General features: G+C 44.2%; 2 protein-coding genes across 2 annotated transcripts; both read right to left on the bottom strand.

Moving 5' to 3' along the window:
* Positions 1 to 1,769: 1,769 nt before the first annotated feature.
* Positions 1,770 to 4,151, bottom strand: LOC138611069 (tripartite motif-containing protein 16-like). The gene has a single exon (XM_069683974.1). The coding sequence runs from the start codon at positions 4,117 to 4,119 to the stop codon at positions 2,455 to 2,457; it is 1,665 nt and encodes a 554-aa protein (XP_069540075.1). The 5' UTR covers positions 4,120 to 4,151; the 3' UTR covers positions 1,770 to 2,454.
* A 15,854-nt stretch (positions 4,152 to 20,005) lies between these two features.
* Positions 20,006 to 22,400, bottom strand: LOC138611092 (tripartite motif-containing protein 16-like). The gene has a single exon (XM_069684007.1). It carries the CDS (start codon positions 22,370 to 22,372, stop codon positions 20,699 to 20,701), a length of 1,674 nt encoding a protein of 557 aa, XP_069540108.1. The 5' UTR covers positions 22,373 to 22,400; the 3' UTR covers positions 20,006 to 20,698.
* Between the last annotated feature and the right edge of the window lie 1,862 nt (positions 22,401 to 24,262).

Here is a 24,262-nt window from a genome sequence, read left to right as displayed (position 1 = left end):
GGCATGTTTGACCTCTTAACTTTTCAGAGGCTGATTACAAACTGGGCATCCCTGAACTGAGTTGCGCACACCTCTCCTGTATCATTCACACAAACGCTCCTGTTGTGGCGTTTTGAGGAGCTCCTTTCTTCTCATGGACTTCCACATGGAGCATCACACCTCATATCAGCCTGTCGGTCGCCTCAGCTCTCGTCTCCTCCCTCCTGTTCGCCCGTTTTGACAGTGCCACTTTTCTTCTTTTCGCCAAGGGTTGCATCTTGTCGTAAAAATGGACCCGCTCGTGGTTGTTGATTCTTTCAGAGGTATAATAACGGATGCACACCGACTGACTGGAACAAGACTCGATGTCTTTATCAACTCACTGTGGTTTAACTCATTAACACTCGTGCTACGCTAACAGCTGTGGACAATCGATGACCCCATCGTGTTGGGGTTTGGACAGTTAACTTTGCCTAACGACACCTTTAACAGGTGTGGGATGGAGGCTGCGTTCAAGAGGGCTTCTTTTTTTTTTCTCGTCTTGATTTGTATTTTATTTTTTGGTCTATTCTTCCATCGAGACTGGAATCATGCGTACATGTCAGCTACAGATAATTTAAGTTACTTTGTGTCTTGATGTAAAACTGTCTAATTTGGAGAAAAAAAAGTCTCTTACTGAAAAGTAAAGATTAGGCACTGCTGAGGAGCCACTGTCTTGTCTTTTTGGACTTTTCTGAGCATGTCTGTGAAAAATGTGTCCGTAATGTTGCAGATTTCTATATTATTTCTCTGACCACTTTTTAACAGTTTGTTCGAGGGATGCACGATGTTATCGGCACGTTATCGGTATCTGCAGATTATGGCTTGAAAATGACGTTTTACTGCCGATATTTTCCGCTGATAAAACAATGCTTTAATTCTGCCTAAATGCATGATTCCCTATAAAGCTCGGCGCGAGTGTGCATGTGCACATCTACTACTAATCTACTATGGCTGAACAAACAAAGAAAAGATGGATGACTACAGATACAACTTCAACAAGAAGTGAAAATCCAAAGAAAAAGAAACAAACTCGACGCTCAGATGAAGCAAACAGTCTGAAAAGGAAAGCGACCGTCAGCCAGGAAAATCAAGAGTTACAACCGGAGCCGACCGTGGACGTCTGGTTAGATTGGGAAGTGTGCCCTTACAATTACCGTTTATTGCCATTAGGTGGTGCCCAAGAGAATGAAACAGAAATCTTAGAGGTTGTTGGTTTAAGATGACTTTTATCTCTTGTAAACTAAGAAGGCACAATATGGGGAAGGATTCAATGTGATACAATACAATACAATATACTTGGATACATTTGCTGTCATGCTTCACACGTTTAGCTGTCTCCTTAGTCGTACTAATAAATGATCAAAACAAACAACACTCAGGACATTTGATGATTTTCCTTCGAGAGCTGCAGGTTTTAGGATCCAAAACATCCACTGACAGATTAAAAACTGGAAGTTTGCAGTTTATCCGATGAAACTCAGGCAGAGAAGACGGCACCCTCTGACTCCCCTCTCTGTCACCCCGTCTCTCTCTTACCATCTGGAATTTCAAAAACAGAACTGTGGGAGTTTGAGCTGCAGAAGCCAGAGTCTCTTTAAGGAGAGATTCTGGATTCTGCAAAGATTTGTATTTCAAAATAAGATACGCTGGCTTTTTAAACTGCAGCAACTAAAGTGATGTTGAGAAGACTCACAGCATCCAAGGACAGCTTTCAACCAATGAAGACGAGAAGAAAAGACTTTGATCCTGTTTGTTTATTCATGATGTCAAACTTCAGTTTGTTCACACATCACATCAGTAAAGTCTGTTCAATGATTCTTGTTCCTGATGTCATCAACAGATTCACTTCATCCACACCATCAGTTTGTTTGACCACAATCTAAACTATGTCAAAAAATCTCCTCATTGATTTCATCATGATCATTGAAGGTTTAAAATACCTCAGAGGACATTTTTCATCCGTTTAAAAAGCAACAAAACATTTTCATATCAATGTGATTATAGATTTTCTACAAATGTACAAAGTGGTGAAAACAAAATGTGTACGTTAAAGAAAGGTCTGATGCTTTCTCTCTTCACACTCATGAATTACAACAGAAACAACAGCATATAAACGCATCAATACAAACAATCAACAAACATTTAGAGCAGAGAGAAGTTTCTATTTTCACGCAGAGAAATGTCAGTTCAGGTGAACATCAGTCATCATGAGCAGTGAAAGCCTCCATGGCTAAACAGACACAGGAAGGAGCGTCACTTAAAGGAACTCATTTACAGAACACATGAGAAGACGTCAAAGTACCGCCCATAACGTTTGATTGACAGGTGACAAAAATGTGCCAACAATCAGCTCTCAGCAACAAACATGAATAAAAATCAAGCTGAAGAATGAAAACACAGAAGTTAACCCGCTGTCCCTTAAATGACTTCTGTCTATTTCACTTTACACAACTCAACAGTGGATCCATAATTACAAAACCTGAGTCCAGCATAGAGAGGCTGAGTGAATGTGGTCTGGACTCTGTGGAGGAGAGTCATGGTTTCAGAGATGCTGTAGAAGGACAGAATACCTGCTCTGTGATCCAGGTACACTCCTACTCTGGAGGACCGAGGACCTGAGACAGGAGTTTTCACATTGTTGTACATAAAGTTATAACTGTTGTTGTTACAATATAACGCCCAAGATTTGTCATTGAATCCAAATCTACATTCATTCCCTGCTCTGCTGATATTCTTGTATGCGACTGCTACATAAACTCTTCCTCTCCACTCCACCTCCCAGTAACAACGTCCAGTCAGACTCTCTCTACTCAGGACCTGACACCATTCAGTGAATCTGTCTGGGTGACTAGAATAAGACTGTTCTTCACTCATGAATGTTGCTTTTCTGTTCCCATCAGATAATAACAGCCGTGTGTTTGCTGTGTTTGGATCCAGTGTGATGTCACATGAGTACTGTAAGAACTCAGCTCTGGTCTTGGGCTCTGGTTGTGGCAGTAAAACATCCACTTCAGTCACTGTCTGTGAGATGTTTGTCCATGTCTCCCTCAGAACGTCCTGTAGTTTATCTGTGACCTCTGACACAGCCGCTGTCACAGCCTCAAAGTACCTCAGAGGACGGATCTTGATGCTGGATGAGTCTGTAGATTCACTGAGTGGTGACAGTGAGGGGTAGTCGTGTAGAAACTGGTTGTGATCCTCTGTGAGTGACAGCTCCTCCAGGTCAGCGTCTCTCCTCTTCAGCTCAGTGATCTCCTGCTCCAGCTTCTCCTGAAGCTCTCTGACTCGACTCACTTCAGCTTCCTGCTGGGATCTGACCTGCTGCTTCACATCAGAGCGTCTTTCCTCCATGAGACGGATCAGCTGAGTGAAGATCTTCTCACTGTCCTCCACGGCTTTATCAGCAGAGCGATTGACAGCCTCCACCTCCTGTTGAAGCAGCTTCACATCTTTCTCTCTGTCCTGGATTCTCTGCTGGATGTTTTGTCGACTCACCCCGAGCTCTCTCTGCCTCTCGGTCCTTTCTGCTGCAGCTGTGACTGTGTCGTGGCCTTTATGTTCGTCCACAGAGCAGAGATAACAGATAGACTGCTGATCAGTACGACAGAACATCTTCATCACCTCATCATGACGAGAGCAGACGTTCTCCTGGAGCTTCTTGGAGGGCTCCACCAGCTTGTGCTTCTTTAATGGATCCAGTTCAGAATGAAGTTGAAGGTGTTTCTCACAGTAAGAAGCCAGACACTGCAGACAGGACTTGCAGGATTTCAGTTTTCTCCCAGTGCAGACATCACAGGCCACATCTTCAGGTCCAGCATAGCAGTGATCAGCAGGAGCAGCTTGGAGTCCAGTCTTCTTCAGCTCCTCCACTAAAGCTGCTAACATGGTGTTTTTCAGCAGGACAGGCCTCGGTGTGAAGGTCTGCCTACACTGAGGGCAGCTGTAGACTCTCCTCTCATCCTCTTTATCCCAGTGGGTTTGAATACAGTTCATGCAGTAGCTGTGTCCACAGGGAACAGTCACCGGATCCTTCAGTAGATCCAGACAGATGGAACAAGAGAAGGTTTCCCGGTCCAGCTGAACTCCTTTCTGCGCCATTTCACCTCTCAGTGACAACGACTGTCTGAGTTTCACTTCATCAGAACTGAAACTAGTTTGAGCTCTGATCTACACAGCATGTGTTTGTGCAGTGAGTGTCAGCTCTGGTTGGTTACACCCATCTTCAAACTGTCGATCTGAAGGGGAGGGAACAAGGAAGTGTCTGAGTCAGAGTGGAGCTGGCTGTGTTTGAGAGCAGGAAGAAGAGGGAGGGGTTATCAAGCTGTGATTCCCAGAAGAGGAGCGGCGCTGTGGATTTTGAACTTTGTTTCCTCATTTACATGAAGCCTCAGTTAAAACCTGCTCCACATGTGAAACATTTGCAGCTTTAAGTTGTAAAATACTTGTCGACTCTTCAGGTCTCTGGTGATGGCTGCATATTTCTCTACTTGGTCATCAGATTCTGTTCAAACTTATTTTACTGCTTAAAAACAGCTGACTGAGAATTTAAAGTCATCAAAGTAAACTGTCATCAAACACTTTAACTGCTGAATTCACGTATCAAATCAGAGTGGTGAAAATGCTGCTACACGTGTTTTCAAATGGCTCCAAATGACAGAAGAATGATGAAACTTAAATTATAAAGTGTCAAAAGTTTGTTTTTTTGCAACGTGACGGACTTGAAGTGCATTTCCCTCCCTGCGCATCTGCGGTGTGCTCTGGTTTATCTTTTGAAGTCATCACCTCATGCAAAACATTCTTTTAAAAAAACACTACTATAGACACAATATTAACCTACACGACGTGGGACCTCGCATGTCTCGCCAAGAAGCATTCTGGGTAATCCCACTAAGAGAACACAGGAGCCCATGTGGAGAAGGGAAAGCTTCATTTACAAGCCTGTACTCCTGCTCATAGCTGCTTTTGATTTGGACGCTAAATCTTGAGTTTGCTAAAAAATAAAAACATTTTTTTGAAGGACTGAGATGCACTTGGATGGGTCGATTAATTTTGTTTTGCTATTTTTCTCATTGGTGGAAATGGAAAAAGAGATAAAAACGCACCATATCCACTTATTTATAAACAATGCTGTTTATTCCACGAGAAATATCGTTAAGTTTGCTTTTTAGTGAGACGAAAAAAATAGAGATGCATCGCGGTCTCTATGTATACGCAAAATGTAAGAAAAAAATTCCCTCCAGTGTTTGAGAAACTTGAATTTTATTTAAACTTGAAAAATGACTTAACTTTTATACAAGACAAGCATAGAGTTTATTTCTTTTCAAATAAAAAAATCCCCAAAATGTAAACAAAGCGTGACACGAGGAAAATATGAAGTGGTAACAGACGTCACAAGTCTTACTGAGAGAGAGAGAGAGAGAGAGAGAGAGAGAGAGAGAGAGAGAGGACAAGTCCAGCAGCTTTTTCTTTCTGTTCTGTTTTTGTAAAATGTACGAAAAGAAAACTTTTGATTGTTCCTTTTGTTTCTTGTTCTGTAGTTTCAGGTTGTTGTTTTCTCCGGGGGAAATTATAAACCTTGTAAATGCAAAACTAGTCAATACTGTATTAAATGTGTGCACTTTGAAGTGTGCTTTGCTTGTACAGTTGTTAATACTCAGAAAAATATAAGAGGTACCTTAAAATGATTATAAAGATATATTGATCTTGTTGAACTCTTAATGTCGCTATCGAGCTGGATGTAGGATATAAAAAAACGTGATGTTGTGCTTTTTGAAATATTTGTGTTGAACTTTTTATTTTTAGTTTGGGTGTGCGGAGCTTGAATTCTGCTCCACTTTGCAGGGTGGGCAGGCTGTCTGATTGTACATCTTTTTTTCCCTGTTGTCTTTCATTCCATTTTTTCCTACCTGTGTGGGCGGTTGAGTGTACAGGTGTGCCCTTAGCCCCTCCCTCTTTCACTGTGCACTAATTGGAAAGAGCCTGTGGTACTGACAAGCATCCTAAAAACAAAGCTGCGTGTCCACCAACATCCTCTTTTAAGCTCTGGCTGGAGAAAAAAAAAGCACTACATGTCAGATTTTTAGCCGTCACTGTGCAGCAGCAGCAACCGCACGTGCAAAGTGATCTTCCTTAAAAACTGCTGTTATAATACCAAGAACATTAAAAGGTTAAAGCTGCATTAAAAGGCTTTTAAAGTGTTCATGCTTTCCCAACAGAATTGGAATAATTCCAGGGGGAAACAGTCACATGTAGACAATGACACTAATACTCAATGAAATGTACTGTGACTGCATTGTGTCCATGCGAGGTGGGCAGCATGACAATATCTAATGTTAGTCGGTATAACTAATAAGACAGAGAGCTGAAGTTCTGCCTCATGATGATGTTTCTTCTCATCAAGAGTTTTTGTTTTTAAACGCTGAAACTTCATTTGTGGTTTTCTTTCCATGTTCAATAATGAGTCTCTTTTTTACTGTGTGATGGTAAAAATTGAGCACTTTGTCATTGTTAGTCTAGGCTTTTTTTCTGAGCGCAAGACAAAAAGATCAGTACCTCTCGTGTGTGTGTGGAGCTAGAGTCAGGATGAGTTTAGCCTAGCTTAGCACAGAGACAGGGAAGAGCTAGCTTGGTGAAAAATGGACCTCCTAAAAGCTCATTGATACACGAGTTGTTTTGCTAAATACATGCATGAACATAAACGCTGAAATGAGCAGAAATAGTTCCCTTATGTAACTAAATGAATGTTTTTCCTTTGCTGTTTGTTTCTTGATTAACACGTTTCCTGCTTTAGGGTTGTTAGGCTCATTTTTAAACTTTAGATTGAGACAGGCTAGCCTAGCTTTATGCTAAGCTAGGCTAATCATATCCTGATTCGCGCTCTGTGTTTAACATACACACCTAACAGTGGAATGCTTTTCCTTCCCTGAACTCTCAGGACATTTATAACTGTATTCGACCGTTATTCTTAATTTCTTTTTACCTTGAAAAGAGGAAACGTGTTCGTCCTTTAAAAAACTAAAAGATTTTCACTTATTCTTCTCTTCAGTAGTAGAAGAAGAAGACGACAGGTTAGCTAACATTTTGATCCTGTGCAGCTAACGTTAGCAGTTGGTCTTACCTGTGAACGTTTCTTTAAATTAGACTTGGAGTCCGTGGATAATGACAGCATTATCACGAGGCATAACTTCCACTGTACTGCGATGTTGCTCGCTTTCTTTCTCCTTTGAAGACACAAAATGATGGCGAACGTTCCAACCGTTGAATGTTCACTTGTTCACGACAGGCCATGGCAACCAGGGACTGTGGATGGCAACTTTGAGGAGCAGTGTTGTGAGACTTGTGTGTCGTGAAGTGACGTAACGTGCGCGCATGGTATCAGAGACGGTCAGACGGACGGTTTAGAAATGAAACACCAGATGTTAAAGAGCATCTTTGGTATTATCTCGTCTTCATTTTAAAATGTGTTTTAAAACTGCAATGCTGCTAGTAATCCCCATTTTTAATAAATGTATCTGTAATCTAATTAGACTATAACTTTTTTTTATGAGGAAAATATATTTGACACTATTTTATAGGAGCTTGGGGGTCCCTGATAATACATACATATATATATATGTGTGTGTGTGTGTGTGCGCTATGAGGGCACTGAAACACCCAGGGTTTTTATAGTACATCTAATAATTAGAATAAGGAAAATAAGCAATATATGAAGAAGAAAAGTTTTTATTTTGACAAAAATCCACCACAAATGGTTTCAACAGCTCTGAGTATTACGTTTGCGTTTAAAGTAAGTGGGTGGAGGAGGTTAGACTGTGTGTGAAAGTATATGTGGAAGTGTGTGTCTGTCGAGTGTCGAATATCTTCTGGTCCCATTAACATTACGAACCATATATCTTCCCGGGAGTTCTCGTGCTCCCTTGTCCTGTAAGTTCCTGGAGATCGTTGCAGCAGACCACCTGCTGCTGTGGACCTGCTCGACTGCAACAACTACTAACACAGTGATTGTCAAACTGTGGGGCGCGGTGGAATGACAGGGGGGGGGGCGCGCCAACGTTTGGAAAATGTAGCAGGCGGAACTATGTTTTGACGTCGGACAACCCGGACTCATTTTCAGGTGGCACAGTACACAAACGCGTTGTCCTCGCATATGTCAATGATTTCTGTGAGAAGCACATCACATGTAGACTTCCACACTCTAATTGTACTCTTTTCTTCACTGTATTAAGTTTTAATTCATTCACAATCTACTTTAATCTGTTCACTTTGCTTTCCTTCACTCCCCCAACACACCTGTACCTCTGCTCTCTGCACAGCTGCTGGCCCCGCCCCCCTCTATCTGTCTGTCTCTCTGTCTGCTTTGTTGACTACCCTCATCAGCCGTCTGTTTAATTAAGTTACAAAAGTTAAATATTTTCTCTCGCAATTCAAAACAGCACGTGAGCCGCGTGTGCATGAGGGACGTTATTAATGACGTAGCGATCAAAACGAGCGATCGATTGTTACCAAATGACATCTGCACCTTTTTATAAGCTTTATAAACAGCGACAATCAATGCATTTACAGTAGGGACATACGGAGATATACAATAGGATTGTTTAGATTAGATTGCGTAACAGAACTGCATATGATTGTGTGCGGACAGAGAGCGTCCGATGTCGGACCCTCTTTTACCCGTTAGAACCAACACTGTGAGGAGTAAACTGGCCCCGCTGTCGTTTATTTGGTTGCCATGAGTTCACGTGTGATTGATGTCCTGTGACTCCTGTCACTGTTTCAGGGCCGCCACAGCAAAATGTATGTAGCGGAAACACTGTTTTTTTTTAAGCACTGATTGAACTTTATTGTTATTGTTCTGAAAAAGTCATTGCACATTTCATTATATTTCTATTTGGAAAAAGTCTGATGGAGCAATTGAGATAGTTGGGTTTTTTTGCACAGCAAATTACTCAGAGAAAAGTGAAAAGAACGGTCACGATCTTGACTTTCTGTCAATAAAAGTTTAACTTCACCCATTTGTGACATTTTTTTTCGGGGGGGGGGGGCTGGACATTTTTTTTCTCCAAGGGGGGGCTTGACAGAAAAAGTTTGAGAACCACTGTACTGACATCAGTCTTCCCCATAGTATCATTATTGTTGCTGCTAATGCTAATAGTAGACCTGTTGACGTCAACTGTTACAATTACGATTACCTCAGCCTTTATCATTACTCTGCTTCTCTCGCTAATTTATTTATTTATTTATTTTGCTAATCTTCACCCTAGTCTACCACTATTATTGGCATTGTAACCATAAGTATGTCTCTGTTGTTGTTCATGTAACAAGGACATATGGAGCTTAGCGAAAGTTCAAGCAGGAAGACTGTTCTCATTCATTCATTCATCATGAACTTCATTCATACTGCACTCTCTCTCTTTCCCCCCTCTGTTCCTGATTCGCGATCAGCTGATTATGGGCGTTTCCATTTAAGCATTAACCAACCAGAGTTAGACACGACGTCTGTGAACCAATCATCTTACTGCTGTCAAACTTTAAATCTGCTCCTCTCTCTTCTGCAGTCTGCTCATCGTTTCAGACGATTATTGCGACCCTCCTCCACCCCAGTCACCTCCATCCTTTTCATCAGTGTCCAGTCAGCTCAGCTCATCCTGCATCCTCTCTTCACCATCATCACCACCAGTGTCTAGACTCCATCGGGGGGGGGGGGGGGGGGGGGGTATCCTATCCTGCTCTCGGCCTCTACACCCCTCCAGCACACGATGACATCACGATGGAGTCTAATCGCCAAAGACTTTGCATTTCATTTCAACTTGTAAATAAATAATTGTTCAAACGTATTAAGTCTCTCCTGATTGAAATGTTGTTCATGTAACAAGGACATATGTTGTTGTTGCTCTCTCTGCCTGTCTCTCAATCAATCAATCAAATTTTATTTGTATAGCGCCAAATCATAACCAGAGTTATCTCGAGACACTTTACAAAAAGAGCAGGTCTAGACCGACTCTTTGTTATGTTATTCAAAGAGAGGCCCAACATGAATCCACCATGAGTAGCACTTAGCAATATTCGGCACATTGGCAGAAAAACTTCCTTTTAACAGGCAGAAACCTCGAGCAGAACCAGACTCATGTTGAACATCTGCCTCGACTGGATGGGCCGAGAATGGGATAGAAGGAGATGCAGGATAGAGACAGGCAAAGAGAGCAACAACAACAATGTCCTTGTTACATGAACAACAACAGACACATACTTATGGTTACAATGCCAATAATAGTGGTAGACTAGGGTGAAGATTAGCTAAATAAATAAATAAATAAATAAATAAATAAATAAATAAATAAATTAGCGAGAGAAGCAGAGTAATGATAAAGGCTGAGGTAATCGTAATTGTAACAGTTGAAGTCAACAGGTCTACTATTAACATTAGCATCAACAATAATGATACTATGGGGAAGACTGATGTTAGTAGTTGTTGCAGTCGAGCAGGTCCACAGCAGCAGGTGGTCTGCAGCAACGATCTCCAGGAACCTTCAAGACAAGGGAGCACAAGAACTCCCGGGAAGAAATATGGTTAGTAATGTTAATGGGACCAGAAGATACAGAGTTCATGAGCTGCATTAATATGACAGAGAGAGAGAGAGAGAGAGAGAGAGAGGGAGAGAGACAGAGAGACAGAGAGAGAGAGAGAGAGAGAGAGAGAGAGAGAGAGAGAGAGAGGGAGAGGGAGAGGGAGAGAGAGAGAGAAGAGAGAGAGAGAGGGAGAGAGAGAGAGGGAGGGAGAGAGACAGAGAGAGAGAGAGAGAGAGAGAGAGAGGGAGGGAGAGAGAGAGAGAGAGAGAGAGAGAGAGAAGAGAGAGAGAGAGGGAGAGAGAGATGGAGAGAGAGAGAGAGAGAGAAGAGAGAGAGAGAGAAGAGAGAGAGAGAGAGAGAAGAGAGAGAGAGAGGGAGAGAGAGATGGAGAGAGAGAGAGAGAGAAGAGAGAGAGAGAGAGAGAGAGAAGAGAGAGAGAGAGAGAGAGAGAGAGAGAGATGGAGAGAGGGAGAGAGACAGAGACAGAGAGAGAGAGAGAGAGAGAGAGAGAGAGAGAGAGAGAGAGAGAGAGAGAGGAGATAGAGAGAGAGAGAGAGAGATTTTTTTTGATTTTTAAAACATTTATTCTAATTAATCTTTTGAAACATTTACACAAATTCAGCCATTTTCTTTAAGAACCTGATGAACCCGTCAACAGATGAATAAATACACACTCAGATGTTCACATCAACTCAGGTGAGAAAATAAGCTGGTTCTGTTCTACAGAGCACAAGATGTTTCCATGAGCCCAGATCTGGATGAACTGATCCAGATCCTGCATCTCTCTGTAAAATCTAAAATCGATGGAGATTCGGGCTTTAACCATTCGGGAGAAAAGCAGACACAGATCAATATTTGTCAACTCGTCAATTCTTTTCTTCCTGCTCACATAAATGGCCATCTTTGCCTGTCCAATGAGAAAGTTTAAAAGCTGGCTCTTGTGCTTTGTAGTTTTCTTGTACTTAAAACCCAAAATAAAAACCTGTTTGTTAAAAAACTCTCCAAACTTTAAAACCAGTGAGTCCAGCAAAGAGAAAAGAGGCGACAGGCGACAACAGTCATTGTAACAGTGAAACACCGTCTCTGTTCCAGGACAGAAAGGACACGTGTCCCTCTCTGCCTGGTTGATCACACACAGGAAAGAGTTCACTGCTAAGATCCCGTGTAGCACTCTCCACTGAAGGTCGGCCACCTTCTTAGTCAGAGGAGCTTTGTACAGACTCCTCCACGCAGGTTTTCCATCACCTCTCAGGTTCAGGTGGCGTCTCCACGGCGTGTCCACACGCTGGTTCAGTTTGTCTTTGTGGAGACACCAGACCATCAGTTTGTAGAGAGGTTTGCCCCTCGCTTCCTCCAGGTTTAACCCCGGGCGCTGCTCTGAGTCCACACACAGACCGATCTCTGGGAAGGGGTCGTCACTGTGAGGAGTCACCAGACCCCGACTGTGATCCTCCAGCAGGAGACGCTCGTGTCCGGTGAGGCGGTGCCTCCAGTGCTCCAGGAGCCGGCCAATGGTCCTCACCGATCTGACCCCCAGAGCAGCCGCCAGAGTAGCCGCATCCTCCAGACCAGGCCCAGCAAGATTTATCACAGATCCCAGGGTGAGCAGGTCAGCTCTGATGAACACCTGAAACACTGCTGAACCCGCCCAGCAGGGGGCATCCAGGCGTCCGCCGTGCACCACCGGCTCCTGCAGCAACCAGTGAAGAGAGGCACTTTGGACCGGTCGCTCCTTCACCAGCATTTTCCACACAGTGAAAACTCCTCGATAAAACAGTGGCAGACCCCGAAAGTTCACGCTTTTAAAATCCATTAAAAAGAGAGGCATGTCCAGTTTAAAACCCCTGCACTGCTGCAGGACCAGGTGAGCCAGCGGCCTCCACACCAAGTCTCTGTGTCCGAACAATAGTCTCTGGACAAACTGCAACCGGAAAGCAGCTGCTCTGCTGGCCAGATGAATAAGTCCTTGTCCTCCTTCCTCTTTAGGGAGAAAGAGGACGGCCTGAGGAAGCCAGTGCAGCTTGTCCCAGAAAAAGTTCACGAGAACAGCTTGGACACGACAGAGTAAGTTAGAGGGGGGGTCAACGCAGGCCAGCCTGTGCCACAGAGAGGAGGACACCAGGTTGTTAATGACCAGCGTCCTCCCTCTGTAGGACAAGCCCGGCAGGAGCCACCTCCACTTTTTCAGTCTCCCCTCCACCTTCTCTACAACGTTCTCCCAGTTTTTCATTAAAAACGACTCGTCACCTAAAAACACCCCCAGGTACTTCAACCCTCCCGTTTTCCAGGTGAGCCCCCCCGGCAGAGTTAAGTGGTCTGACAGTTTATTACCCACCATCAGGGCTTCACTTTTACCCCAGTTGACTTTTGCAGATGACATCTTGTTAAAAAAGTCCACATTCTGTTTTAAAATATCAATATCTGTCTGTTTGTTGGTTAAAACCATGATGTCATCTGCATAAGCCGTGACTTTAAAAGTGGAGGGACAGCCTGGGAAGGACACACCTGAGAGCTCTCTCCTGAGCTTGTGAAGCAGAGGCTCAATGGAGAGAGAATACAGCATGCCCGACAGCGAGCAGCCCTGCCTGACCCCCCTCTGGACATTAAAAGGTGCAGCCAGACCGCCATTGATTTTCAGTATACTCGCAATGTCACGGTACAGGACCTGTATCCTGGCTATGAACCCTGGGCTGAACCCAAACGCACTGAGCGTGTGCCACAGGTACTGGTGTTCAACCCGGTCGAAAGCCTTTTCCTGGTCTATAGAAATCAGACCAGTATCCTCAGCCAACGAGCCAGAGACCTCCACAACATGCCGAATCAGAGTGACGTTGTCACTGATGAGCCTGCCGGGCACACAGTAGGTCTGGTCGATGTGGACCACCTCACTCATCACGTCTCTCAGCCTGGACGCCAACGCCTTGGACAGTATCTTATAGTCCCCACAGAGCAGGGACACAGGCCTCCAGTTCTTCAGCTCCTGTAAGTCTCCCTTTTTAGGCAGCAGGGTTATGATCGCCCTCCTGCAGCTCAGCGGGAGCAGCCCAGTCCTTAAACTGGCCTGAATGACCTCTAACAGGTCTTCACCAATCACGGCCCAGAAAGATTTATAAAAGTCAACCGGGAGACCATCTATCCCCGGCGCTTTCCCATTCTGCAGGCTCATGGCAGCAGCGTACAGCTCATTCAGGGACAGTTCAGATTCTAGCAGTGTGTTGGACTCCTCCGTCACCTGAGGTAGACCATCATAAAAACGACCAGCCAGCTCTGCGTCCTCCACAAACTCCTTCTGAAAGAGCTCCTTGTAGAAGGAGGTGGCGTAGCTCCTGATCGCAGAGCTGTCTGTCACTGTGGATCCACTCTCAGAGCGCAGAGAGTGGATGATCTTCCTCTGACCGTTTCTTTTCTCCAGGCTGAAGAAGAACTGGGAGGGGGCGTCCATCTGAGAGGAGCTCATGAACCTGGACCGAACCAGAGCCCCCTGTGCTGTGATGCCCAGCAGGTTGGCTAGAGCAGCCTTTTTAGCTTTCAGGGCCTCAACGTGCCCCTGATCTCCTGTAGAATCTACCAGACTCTGGAGCTCTACCACCTCAGTCTCCAGGTCACTCAGACAGCGGGCCATGTGCTTGGTGACGTTGCGAGTATACTGTTGACAAAACTGTCTGACCTGGACTTTTCCAAAGTCCCACCAGCGCTGCACTGAGGGAAAAGCAGCCTTGCTGTTTCTGTGCGTCTTCCATAAATAAGTAAAAGCCTCTCTAAAACAATGACCCTTTAAAAGCCCAGTGTTAAAATGCCAGTATGCACTGGTCACCTTCACATTCTGGATAAAAAAGGAGCAGTGAACGAGACAGTGATCAGTAAAACCCACAGGAGAGATAAGACAGGACTTAAAGATGCTAAAATGATGTTTAAAACCGTAAAAGCGATCGAGTCTGGCCAGAGACAGCAGATTATCTCTGCAGTGGCTCCAGCTGTACTGCCTGCTGTCTCTGTTCACACCTCTCCACACATCTTTTAACTCATACGCCTCCACCAGACGCCTGAGCCTGGCCGCTGAGGCTGGGTGAGGCTCCAGGTGATTCCTATCTAAAACTGCATTTTCAGTGCAATTAAAATCCCCCCCCAGGAATAAAAACTCGTCAGCACAACTGTTAAGAACATCACCTAAAACATGTAAAAAACCCATCCTCTCAGAAGCTAAAACCGGAGCATAAACATTCACTAAAACCAGCTTCACATTTTCATATTGCACACAAAGACTATGTCTAAGTGTTTAAAATCAATCAGTTTAAAAAGAGAGGCTCTCTTCACGTCACTTCTTGCTCCATTTATGTTTAAAGACCCAATTTTGATGTCAGCCATGGAGAGGAAGAGACTTAATAAACACACACACAGAGCCAGCACGATGAGACAGATTCTGGGTTTAGTCATCATCTTCAGTCAGCTGGGCTTTGACTTTGGTCACCATTTTCTTGAGTCTGTACACCTCCTGCTCACTGAAAGCATCTTCTTCCTTTCTCAGACGCACAACAGATTTAACAAACCCTCTGAGATCAGGGAAAAACTGATCTATTTTCACCCTCTGACCTTTAGTTTCCAGGAGAAACTTTTTAATCTTCTCCAGAGAGTAGCACACAATGGACTCCTCCTGTGAAGGAGTCCACTCACACTCCTCATCAGACAGATCCTCCTGCACCTTTTTAGCCTTAGAGCTGCTCTGCTCCTTATCGAGGTTCTTTCTCTTATTACTTTTGTTCAACAGTTCATCCTCACACATGCGTTCATCTATCTGAACATCACTCACAGCGCTGCAGCTCTCGACATTTTCTTTACACTTTTCCTTTTCTGTCTGTTTGGTTTTACCTGCTTCCACACTGCTCTGAACGATTTCTACATTTTTCACTGTCTTACCTTGATCCTGAGTCACATTCAGCTCTCCGTCCTCCATGTCCTCCGCTCCGTCCCGCACCTCCTCCGTAGTCCTAGACGAGCCGAGAAATCCCGACCCGACCGCGGTCCGAGCCGCACCGGACTCGTCCGGCTCAGCCGATGGCCCGGCCGACGGCTCAGCCGAAACGCCGCCCCTCGGCGGACCGGCGCCGTCCGGCGCACCCGCGCCGCCGGAGGTCGACGCCGAACCGCCGCCCATTTGCCGCGCACCAGCTCCAGGACAAGCTCGAACCAGGTGTCCCTCCGCCCCGCAGCCAAAACACTTCATTGTTTCAGAAGTGGCGAACACGTTGTTGGCGAATCCATCCACTCTGAAACTGAACGTTAGGTTCAGGTCTTTGCTGCTATCTTTTAATAACATAAAAACCTGTCTACGGTGACAGACGACGTGCTTCAGCTGGGATGATTTGCAGCCCAGTAGAACCATCTTAATTGGAGACACGAGCTGCCCGTAGCGTGATAGCTCTTTAGCTAAGTCATCATTTCTGATGAACGGGGGGGCGTTAGAAATCATGACTTTTTTCGCCGGGTTTGATAACGGGAGGACGGGGGTGAATGTGCCGCGGATCACTACTCCTTCCTCCACTACCTGCTCTGCTTTAATCACCTGGTCTAAAAAAATGACTATGGCGCCGTTCATCCGGGAGGCCGACTTGACACTGTCGAAACCAACAGCCTCCCCGACAGCATAGCTGGCCTCCTCCACCGAGAAGCCCCCACCCGACAGCAGCTTCACACCGTGTCGGCGTGTGAGCTTCTCCAGCTCGGCATGGCTGCCGACAACCGGCATACTGCCTAGCTGCCGACACCCCTACCTGCAAACTCACCTGTCTTACCTAATCTCACCTGTTCTTCCACTAAAAAACACAAAAGAAACAACTAAACTATTAAACTGAGACTAACAATAACAATTAAACAAGAGATAAAGATAGAAAATAATCAAAAACACACTCCAAACGCTCTCCGACCAACACGCTCACTCCCACCATGCGCTCAGACAGAGAGAGAGAGAGAGAGAGAGACACACAGAGAGAGATTTTTTGATTTTTAAAAGTAACATTTATTCTAATTAATCTTTTGAAACATTTACAAAAATTCAGCCATTTTCTTTAAGAACCTGATGAACCCATCAATAGATGAATAAATACACACTCAGATGTTCACATCAACTCAGGTGAGAAAATAAGCTGGTTCTGTTCTACAGAGCACAAGAGGTTTCCATGAGCCCAGATCTGGATGAACTGATCCAGATCCTGCATCTCTCTGTAAAATCTAAAATCGATGGAGATTCGGGCTTTAACCATTCGGGAGAAAAGCAGACACAGATCAATATTTGTCAACTCGTCAATTTTTTTCTTCCTGCTCACATAAATGGCCATCTTTGCCTGTCCAGTGAGGAAGTTTAAAAGCTGGCTCTTGTGCTTTGTAGTTTTCTTGTACTTAAAACCCAGAATAAAAACCTGTTTGTTAAAAACCTCTCCAAACTTTAAAACCAGTGAGTCCAGCAAAGAGAAAAGAGGCGACAGGCGACAACAGTCATTGTAACAGTGAAACACCGTCTCTGTTCCAGGACAGAAAGGACACCTGTCCCTCTCTGCCTGGTTGATCACACACAGGAAAGAGTTCACTGCTAAGATCCCGTGTAGCACTCTCCACTGAAGGTCTGCCACCTTCTTAGTCAGAGGAGCTTTGTACAGACTCCTCCACGCAGGTTTTCCATCACCTCTCAGGTTCAGGTGGCGTCTCCACGGCGTGTCCACACGCTGGTTCAGTTTGTCTTTGTGGAGACACCAGACCATCAGTTTGTAGAGAGGTTTGCCCCTCGCTTCCTCCAGGTTTAACCCCGGGCGCTGCTCTGAGTCCACACACAGACCGATCTCTGGGAAGGGGTCGTCACTGTGAGGAGTCACCAGACCCCGACTGTGATCCTCCAGCAGGAGACGCTCGTGTCCGGTGAGGCGGTGCCTCCAGTGCTCCAGGAGCCGGCCAATGGTCCTCACCGATCTGACCCCCAGAGCAGCCGCCAGAGTAGCCGCATCCTCCAGACCAGGCCCAGCAAGATTTATCACAGATCCCAGGGTGAGCAGGTCAGCTCTGATGAACACCTGAAACACTGCTGAACCCGCCCAGCAGGGGGCATCCAGGCGTCCGCCGTGCACCACCGGCTCCTGCAGCAACCAGTGAAGAGAGGCACTTTGGACTGGTCGCTCCTTCACCAGCATTTTCCACACAGTGAAAACTCCTCGATAAAACAGTGGCAGACCCCGAAAGTTCATGCTTTTAAAATCCATTAAAAAGAGAGGCATGTCCAGTTTAAAACCCCCACACTGCTGCAGGACCAGGTGAGCCAGTGGCCTCCACACCAAGTCTCTGCGTCCGAACAATAGTCTCTGGACAAACTGCAACCGGAAAGCAGCTGCTCTGCTGGCCAGATGAATAAGTCCTTGTCCTCCTTCCTCTTTAGGAAGAAAGAGGACGGCCTGAGCCAGCCCTAATCTCCTATCCTGCATCTCCCTCTATCCCATTTTCGGCCCATCCGGTCGAGGCAGATGGCTGTTCAACATGAGTCTGGTTCTGCTCGAGGTTTCTGCCTGTTAAAAGGAAGTTTTTCTGCCAATGTGCCGAATATTGTTAAGTGCTACTCATGGTGATTCATGTTGGGCCTCTCTTTAAATAACATAACAAAGAGTCGGTCTAGACCTGCTCTTTTTGTAAAGTGTCTCGAGATAACTCTGGTTATGATTTGGCGCTATACAAATGAAATTTGATTGATTGATTGATTGAGTGTGCTGTGTGTTTGTTATTATTTGAAGTGTTTCTCTTTTTCATGTGATTCCTATTGTGTATGGAACCTCAGGAAGCAGCTGCTGGTGGACGTGAAACACATATGGACATCATATTTTCTGCACTTGGCCTTCGGTGTACCTGTGTGCGCACACAGACATATACATTGCTTTACTGACACTGACCCTTGACCTGCTAACTGTCTATTAAACCTGATTTGGGAATCCACTCGTCCTGACTCTTCAGCCTCACTGTCCTCACTGTCAGAGGGAATGACCCTCACTACTCGATCATGTTCCTTCCCCCCAGAAAAGGTTCTTGTGTCCATTTCCTGTAAGTGTCAGTAGATATGAAGTAAAAACATTGACTATGGCCATAATAAAACATCCGAGCACATGTCCTCACTTCAGCATCATATAGCCTGAACAAAAGAGCTCTAAATGCACAATGTTGCCCTGAGGCAACAAAGAGAAGACACAGTTATAGTCTCTAAATAAAAACAAAAGTATTTTAACAATAAAACATGCTTCTTTACATTCTCATGCATATATTTTTATATGTATTCATTTTAATTTAAACATGTTAAATATTATTTATCTTTCCAGTTCTTGGCAATGTGTCCCATGCAGCTTTGCTTCCTGAAAGCAATGCTCCACCCTCAGACAAAAGCCACACCCACCTCAAACCCTCATTTTATTGGACTCAGAGATGTCTGGTGATATGTTGATATTTATCCTTATTTTAAAAACTTAAAGGGACGCTGTAAGGTTCATAAAGGTAGTTTGTTACCTGTGGACAACACCATGCCATAGAGGGCTATTTACGTAACACCATTAGGTCTGCTTGTATTCCGTTGCTCCCCAAGTCTGCTCAGAGTAGTTCGACACAATGAGAACGTTTCCTACCTGATGCAGACAAACTGCTTTGACATGTTTTCAGCTCCCTGGTTAGCAGGATAAGGGCGCCCTCTTGTGTTGGGCATCAGTTTCACATATCAGTTGTGAACCTGCTGCCATGTTCACTGCAGGAAGACTTGTTCAAATGTTACTGAGCTTTCAGCAGCTTCAGACAACAAGAGAGGTTTAAATAACTGTAATACAACATTATGTCAGCTTGTTCAGAGGAGACTCACCCGGCTACACTGACATCAGGTCACACTGAAAAGATGGCAGCAAAGAGTCTCAGGTCTGAAATTGTATTTAGGAATGGGAAATGTGTTTCTATTGTTTCAGGATTTTATGACTTGACCTAATATAGAGCGCACATTTTGCATTGATTGTTGATTTTAAAACATTTACACGTTACAAAAAGCTGAGTCAATCACTGGTTCAGTGCCAAGGTGAGCAAAACACTGAATCAACCTGACAGCCTCATTCGGAGGTTTCCTCTTCATTAAAGTCTACAGGACAATAAATGTCCACATGGACATAATATCTGTGAGGCAGCACTTCAATTTCACCAAATTAATTCTGACTATTATTTCAAAATGTTTCTGTTTTTGGTGAGGAAAGCTGAAAGCACAGAGACTTACTCAAAGAGCTCTTCTGCTCTTATCATGAATATTGAACTTTGGGGTGTTTCAGGAGGAAACCTGCCTCAGTTATACCCTCATATTATTTGACATTTTGTCCATCAGCTTTGTTTGAAACCCTGCAATGAAGACGAGAAGAAAAGACTTTGATCCTGTTTGTTTATTCATGATGTCAAACTTCAGTTTGTTCACACATCACATCAGTAAAGTCTGTTCAATGATTCTTGTTCCTGATGTCATCAACAGATTCACTTCATCCACACCATCAGTTTGTTTGACCACAATCTAAACTATGTCAAAAAATCTCCTCATTGATTTCATCATGATCATTGAAGGTTTAAAATACCTCAGAGGACATTTTCCATCCGTTTAAAAAGCAACAAAACATTTTCATATCAATGTGATTATAGATTTTCTACAAATGTACAAAGTGGTGAAAACGAAATGTGTATGTTAAAGAAAGGTCTGATGCTTTCTCTCTTCACACTCATGAATTACAACAGAAACAACAGCATATAAACGCATCAATACAAACAATCAACAAACATTTAGAGCAGAGAGAAGTTTCTATTTTCACGCAGAGAAATGTCAGTTCAGGTGAACATCAGTCATCATGAGCAGTGAAAGCCTCCATGGCTAAACAGACACAGGAAGGAGCGTCACTTAAAGGAACTCAGACATTTACAGAACACATGAGAAGACGTCAAAGTACCGCCCATCAAGTTTGATTGACAGGTGACAAAAACGTGCCAACAATCAGCTCTCAGCAACAAACATGAATAAATATCAAGCTGAAGAATGAAAACACAGAAGTTAACCCGCTGTCCCTTAAATGACTTCTGTCTATTTCACTTTACACAACTCAGCAGTGGATCCATAATTACAAAACCTGAGTCCAGCATAGAGTGGCTGAGTGAATGTGGTCTGGACTCTGTGGAGGAGAGTCATGGTTTTAGAGATGCTGTAGAAGGACAGAATACCTGCTCTGTGATCCAGGTACACTCCTACTCTTGAGGACAGAGGACCTGAGACAGGAGTGTGGACATTGTTGTACCAAAAGTTATAACTATTGTTGTTACAATGTAACGCCCAAGATTTGTCAGCGGATCCAAATCCACATTCATCCCCGCTCCCTGCTCTGCTGATATTCTTGTATGCGACTGCTACATGAACTCCTCTTCCTCTTCTCTCCACCTCCCAGTAACAACGTCCAGTCAGACTCTCTCTACTCAGGACCTGGCTATAATAAGTGAATCTGTCTGGGTGACTAGAATAAGACTGTTTTTCTCTCATTAATGTTGCTTTTCTGTTCCCATCAGATAATAACAGCTGTGTGTGTGTTGTGTTTGGATCCAGTGTGATGTCACATGAGTACTGTAAGAACTCAGCTCTGGTCTTGGGCTCTGGTTGTGACAGTAAAACATCCACTTCAGTCACTGTCTGTGAGATTTTTGTCCATGTCTCCCTCAGAACGTCCTGTAGTTTATCTCTGACCTCTGACACAGCCGCTGTCACAGCCTCAAAGTACCTCAGAGGACGGATCTTGATGCTGGATGAGTCTGTAGATTCACTGAGTGGTGACAGTGAGGGGTAGTCGTGTAGAAACTGGTTGTGATCCTCTGTGAGTGACAGCTCCTCCAGGTCAGCGTCTCTCCTCTTCAGCTCAGTGATCTCCTGCTCCAGCTTCTCCTGAAGCTCTCTGACTCGACTCACTTCAGCTTCCTGCTGGGATCTGACCTGCTGCTTCACATCAGAGCGTCTTTCCTCCATGAGACGGATCAGCTGAGTGAAGATCTTCTCACTGTCCTCCACGGCTTTATCAGCAGAGCGATTGACAGCCTCCACCTGCTGTTGAAGCAGCTTCACATCTTTCTCTCTGTCCTGGATTCTCTGCTGGATGTTTTGTCGACTCACCCCGAGCTCTCTCTGCCTCTCGGTCCTTTCTGCTGCAGCTGAGACTGTGTCGTGGCCTTTATGTTCGTCCACAGAGCAGAGATAACAGATAGACTGCTGATCAGTACGACAGAATATCTTCATCACCTCATCATGACAAGAGCAGACGTTCTCCTGGAGCTTCTTGGAGGGCTCCACCAGCTTGTGCTTCTTTAATGGATCCAGTTCAGAATGAAGTTGAAGGTGTTTCTCACAGTAAGAGATCAGACACTGCAGACAGGACTTGCAGGCTTTCAGTTTTCTCCCAGTGCAGACATCACAGGCCACATCTTCAGGTCCAGCATAGCAGTGATCAGCAGGAGCAGCTTGGAGTCCAGTCTTCTTCAGCTCCTCCACTAAAGCTGCTAACATGGTGTTTTTCAGCAGGACAGGCCTCGGTGTGAAGGTCTGCCTACACTGAGGGCAGCTGTAGACTCTCCTCTCATCCTCTGTATCCCAGTGGGTTTGAATACAGTTCATGCAGTAGCTGTGTCCACAGGGAACAGTCACCGGATCCTTCAGTAGATCCAGACAGATGGAACAAGAGAAGGTTTCCCGGTCCAGCTGAACTCCTTTCTGCGCCATTTCACCTCTCAGTGACAACAACTGTCTGAGTTTCACTTCCTGAGACCTGAAACTAGTTTGAGCTCTGATCTACACAGCATGTGTTTGTGCAGTGAGTGTCAGCTCTGGTTGGTTACACCCATCTTCAAACTGTAGATCTGAAGGGGAGGGAACAAGGAAGTGTCTGAGTCAGAGTGGAGCTGGCTGTGTTTGAGAGCAGGAAGAAGAGGGAGGGGTTATCAAGCTGTGATTCCCAGAAGAGGAGCGGCGCTGTGGATTTTGAACTTTGTTTCCTCATTTACATGAAGCCTCAGTTAAAACCTGCTCCACATGTGAAACATTTGCAGCTTTAAGTTGTAAAATACTTGTCCACTCTTCAGGTCTCTGGTGATGGCTGCATATTTCTCTACTTGGTCATCAGATTCTGTTCAAACTTATTTTACTGCTTAAAAACAGCTGACTGAGAATTTAAAGTCATCAAAGTAAACTGTCATCAAACACTTTAACTGCTGAATTCACGTATCAAATCAGAGTGGTGAAAATGCTGCTACACGTGTTTTCAAATGGCTCCAAATGACAGAAGAATGATGAAACTTAAATTATAAAGTGTCAAAAGTTTGTTTTTTTGCAACGTGACGGACTTGAAGTGCATTTCCCTCCCTGCGCATCTGCGGTGTGCTCTGGTTTATCTTTTGAAGTCATCACCTCATGCAAAACATTCTTTTAAAAAAAACACTACTATAGACACAATATTAACCTACACGACGTGGGACCTCGCATGTCTCGCCAAAGTCTTCCTGCAACAAGAAGCATTCTGGGTAATCCCACTAAGAGAACACAGGAGCCCATGTGGAGAAGGGAAAGCTTCATTTACAAGCCTGTACTCCTGCTCATAGCTGCTTTTGATTTGGACGCTAAATCTTGAGTTTGCTAAAAAATAAAAACATTTTTTTGAAGGACTAAGATGCACTTGGATGGGTCGATTATTTTTGTTTTGCTATTTTTCTCATTGGTGGAAATGGAAAAAGAGATAAAAACGCACCATATCCACTTATTTATAAACAATGCTGTTTATTCCACGAGAAATATCGGTAAGTTTTCTTTTTAGCGAGACAAAAAAAATAGAGATGCATCGCGGTCTCTATGTATACGCAAAATGTAAGAAAAAAATTCCGTCCAGTGTTTGAGAAACTTGAATTTTATTTAAACTTGAAAAATGACTTAACTTTTATACAAGACAAGCATAGAGTTTATTTCTTTTCAAACAAAAAAATCCCCAAAATGTAAACAAAGCTTGACACGAGGAAAATATGAAGTGGTAACAGACGTCACAAGTCTTACTGAGAGAGAGAGAGAGAGAGAGAGAGAGAGAGAGAGAGAGAGAGAGAGAGAGAGGACAAGTCCAGCAGCTTTTTCTTTCTGTTCTGTTTTTGTAAAATGTACGAAAAGAAAACTTTTGATTGTTCCTTTTGTTTCTTGTTCTGTAGTTTCAGGTTGTTGTTTTCTCCGGGGGAAATTATAAACCTTGTAAATGCAAAACTAGTCAATACTGTATTAAATGTGTGCACTTTGAAGTGTGCTTTGCTTGTACAGTTGTAAATACTCAGAAAAATATAAGAGGCACCTTAAAATGATTATAAAGATATATTGATCTTGTTGAACTATTAATGTCGCTATCGAGCTGGATGTAGGATATAAAAAAACGTCATGTTGTGCTTTTTGAAATATTTGTGTTGAACTTTTTATTTTTAGTTTGGGTGTGCGGAGCTTGAATTCTGCTCCACTTTGCAGGGTGGGCAGGCTGTCTGATTGTACAGCTTTTTTTCCCTGTTGTCTTTCATTCCATTTTTTCCTACCTGTGTGGGCGGTTGAGTGTACAGGTGTGCCCTTAGCCCCTCCCTCTTTCACTGT

The sequence above is a fragment of the Semicossyphus pulcher genome, unplaced genomic scaffold (genome assembly GCF_022749685.1).
Source record: "Semicossyphus pulcher isolate SPU_LCO1_2020_fin unplaced genomic scaffold, fSemPul1.0.p SCAF_7, whole genome shotgun sequence".
NCBI lineage: Eukaryota > Metazoa > Chordata > Actinopteri > Labriformes > Labridae > Semicossyphus > Semicossyphus pulcher.
This window is presented reverse-complemented; position numbering and strand designations above follow the sequence as displayed.

Excerpts from the sequence above, each read along its gene's own strand:
- LOC138611069 (XM_069683974.1), bottom strand. The coding sequence starts at position 4,119 with ATGGCGCAGAAAGGAGTTCAGCTGGACCGGGAAACCTTCTCTTGTTCC.
- LOC138611092 (XM_069684007.1), bottom strand. The coding sequence starts at position 22,372 with ATGGCGCAGAAAGGAGTTCAGCTGGACCGGGAAACCTTCTCTTGTTCC.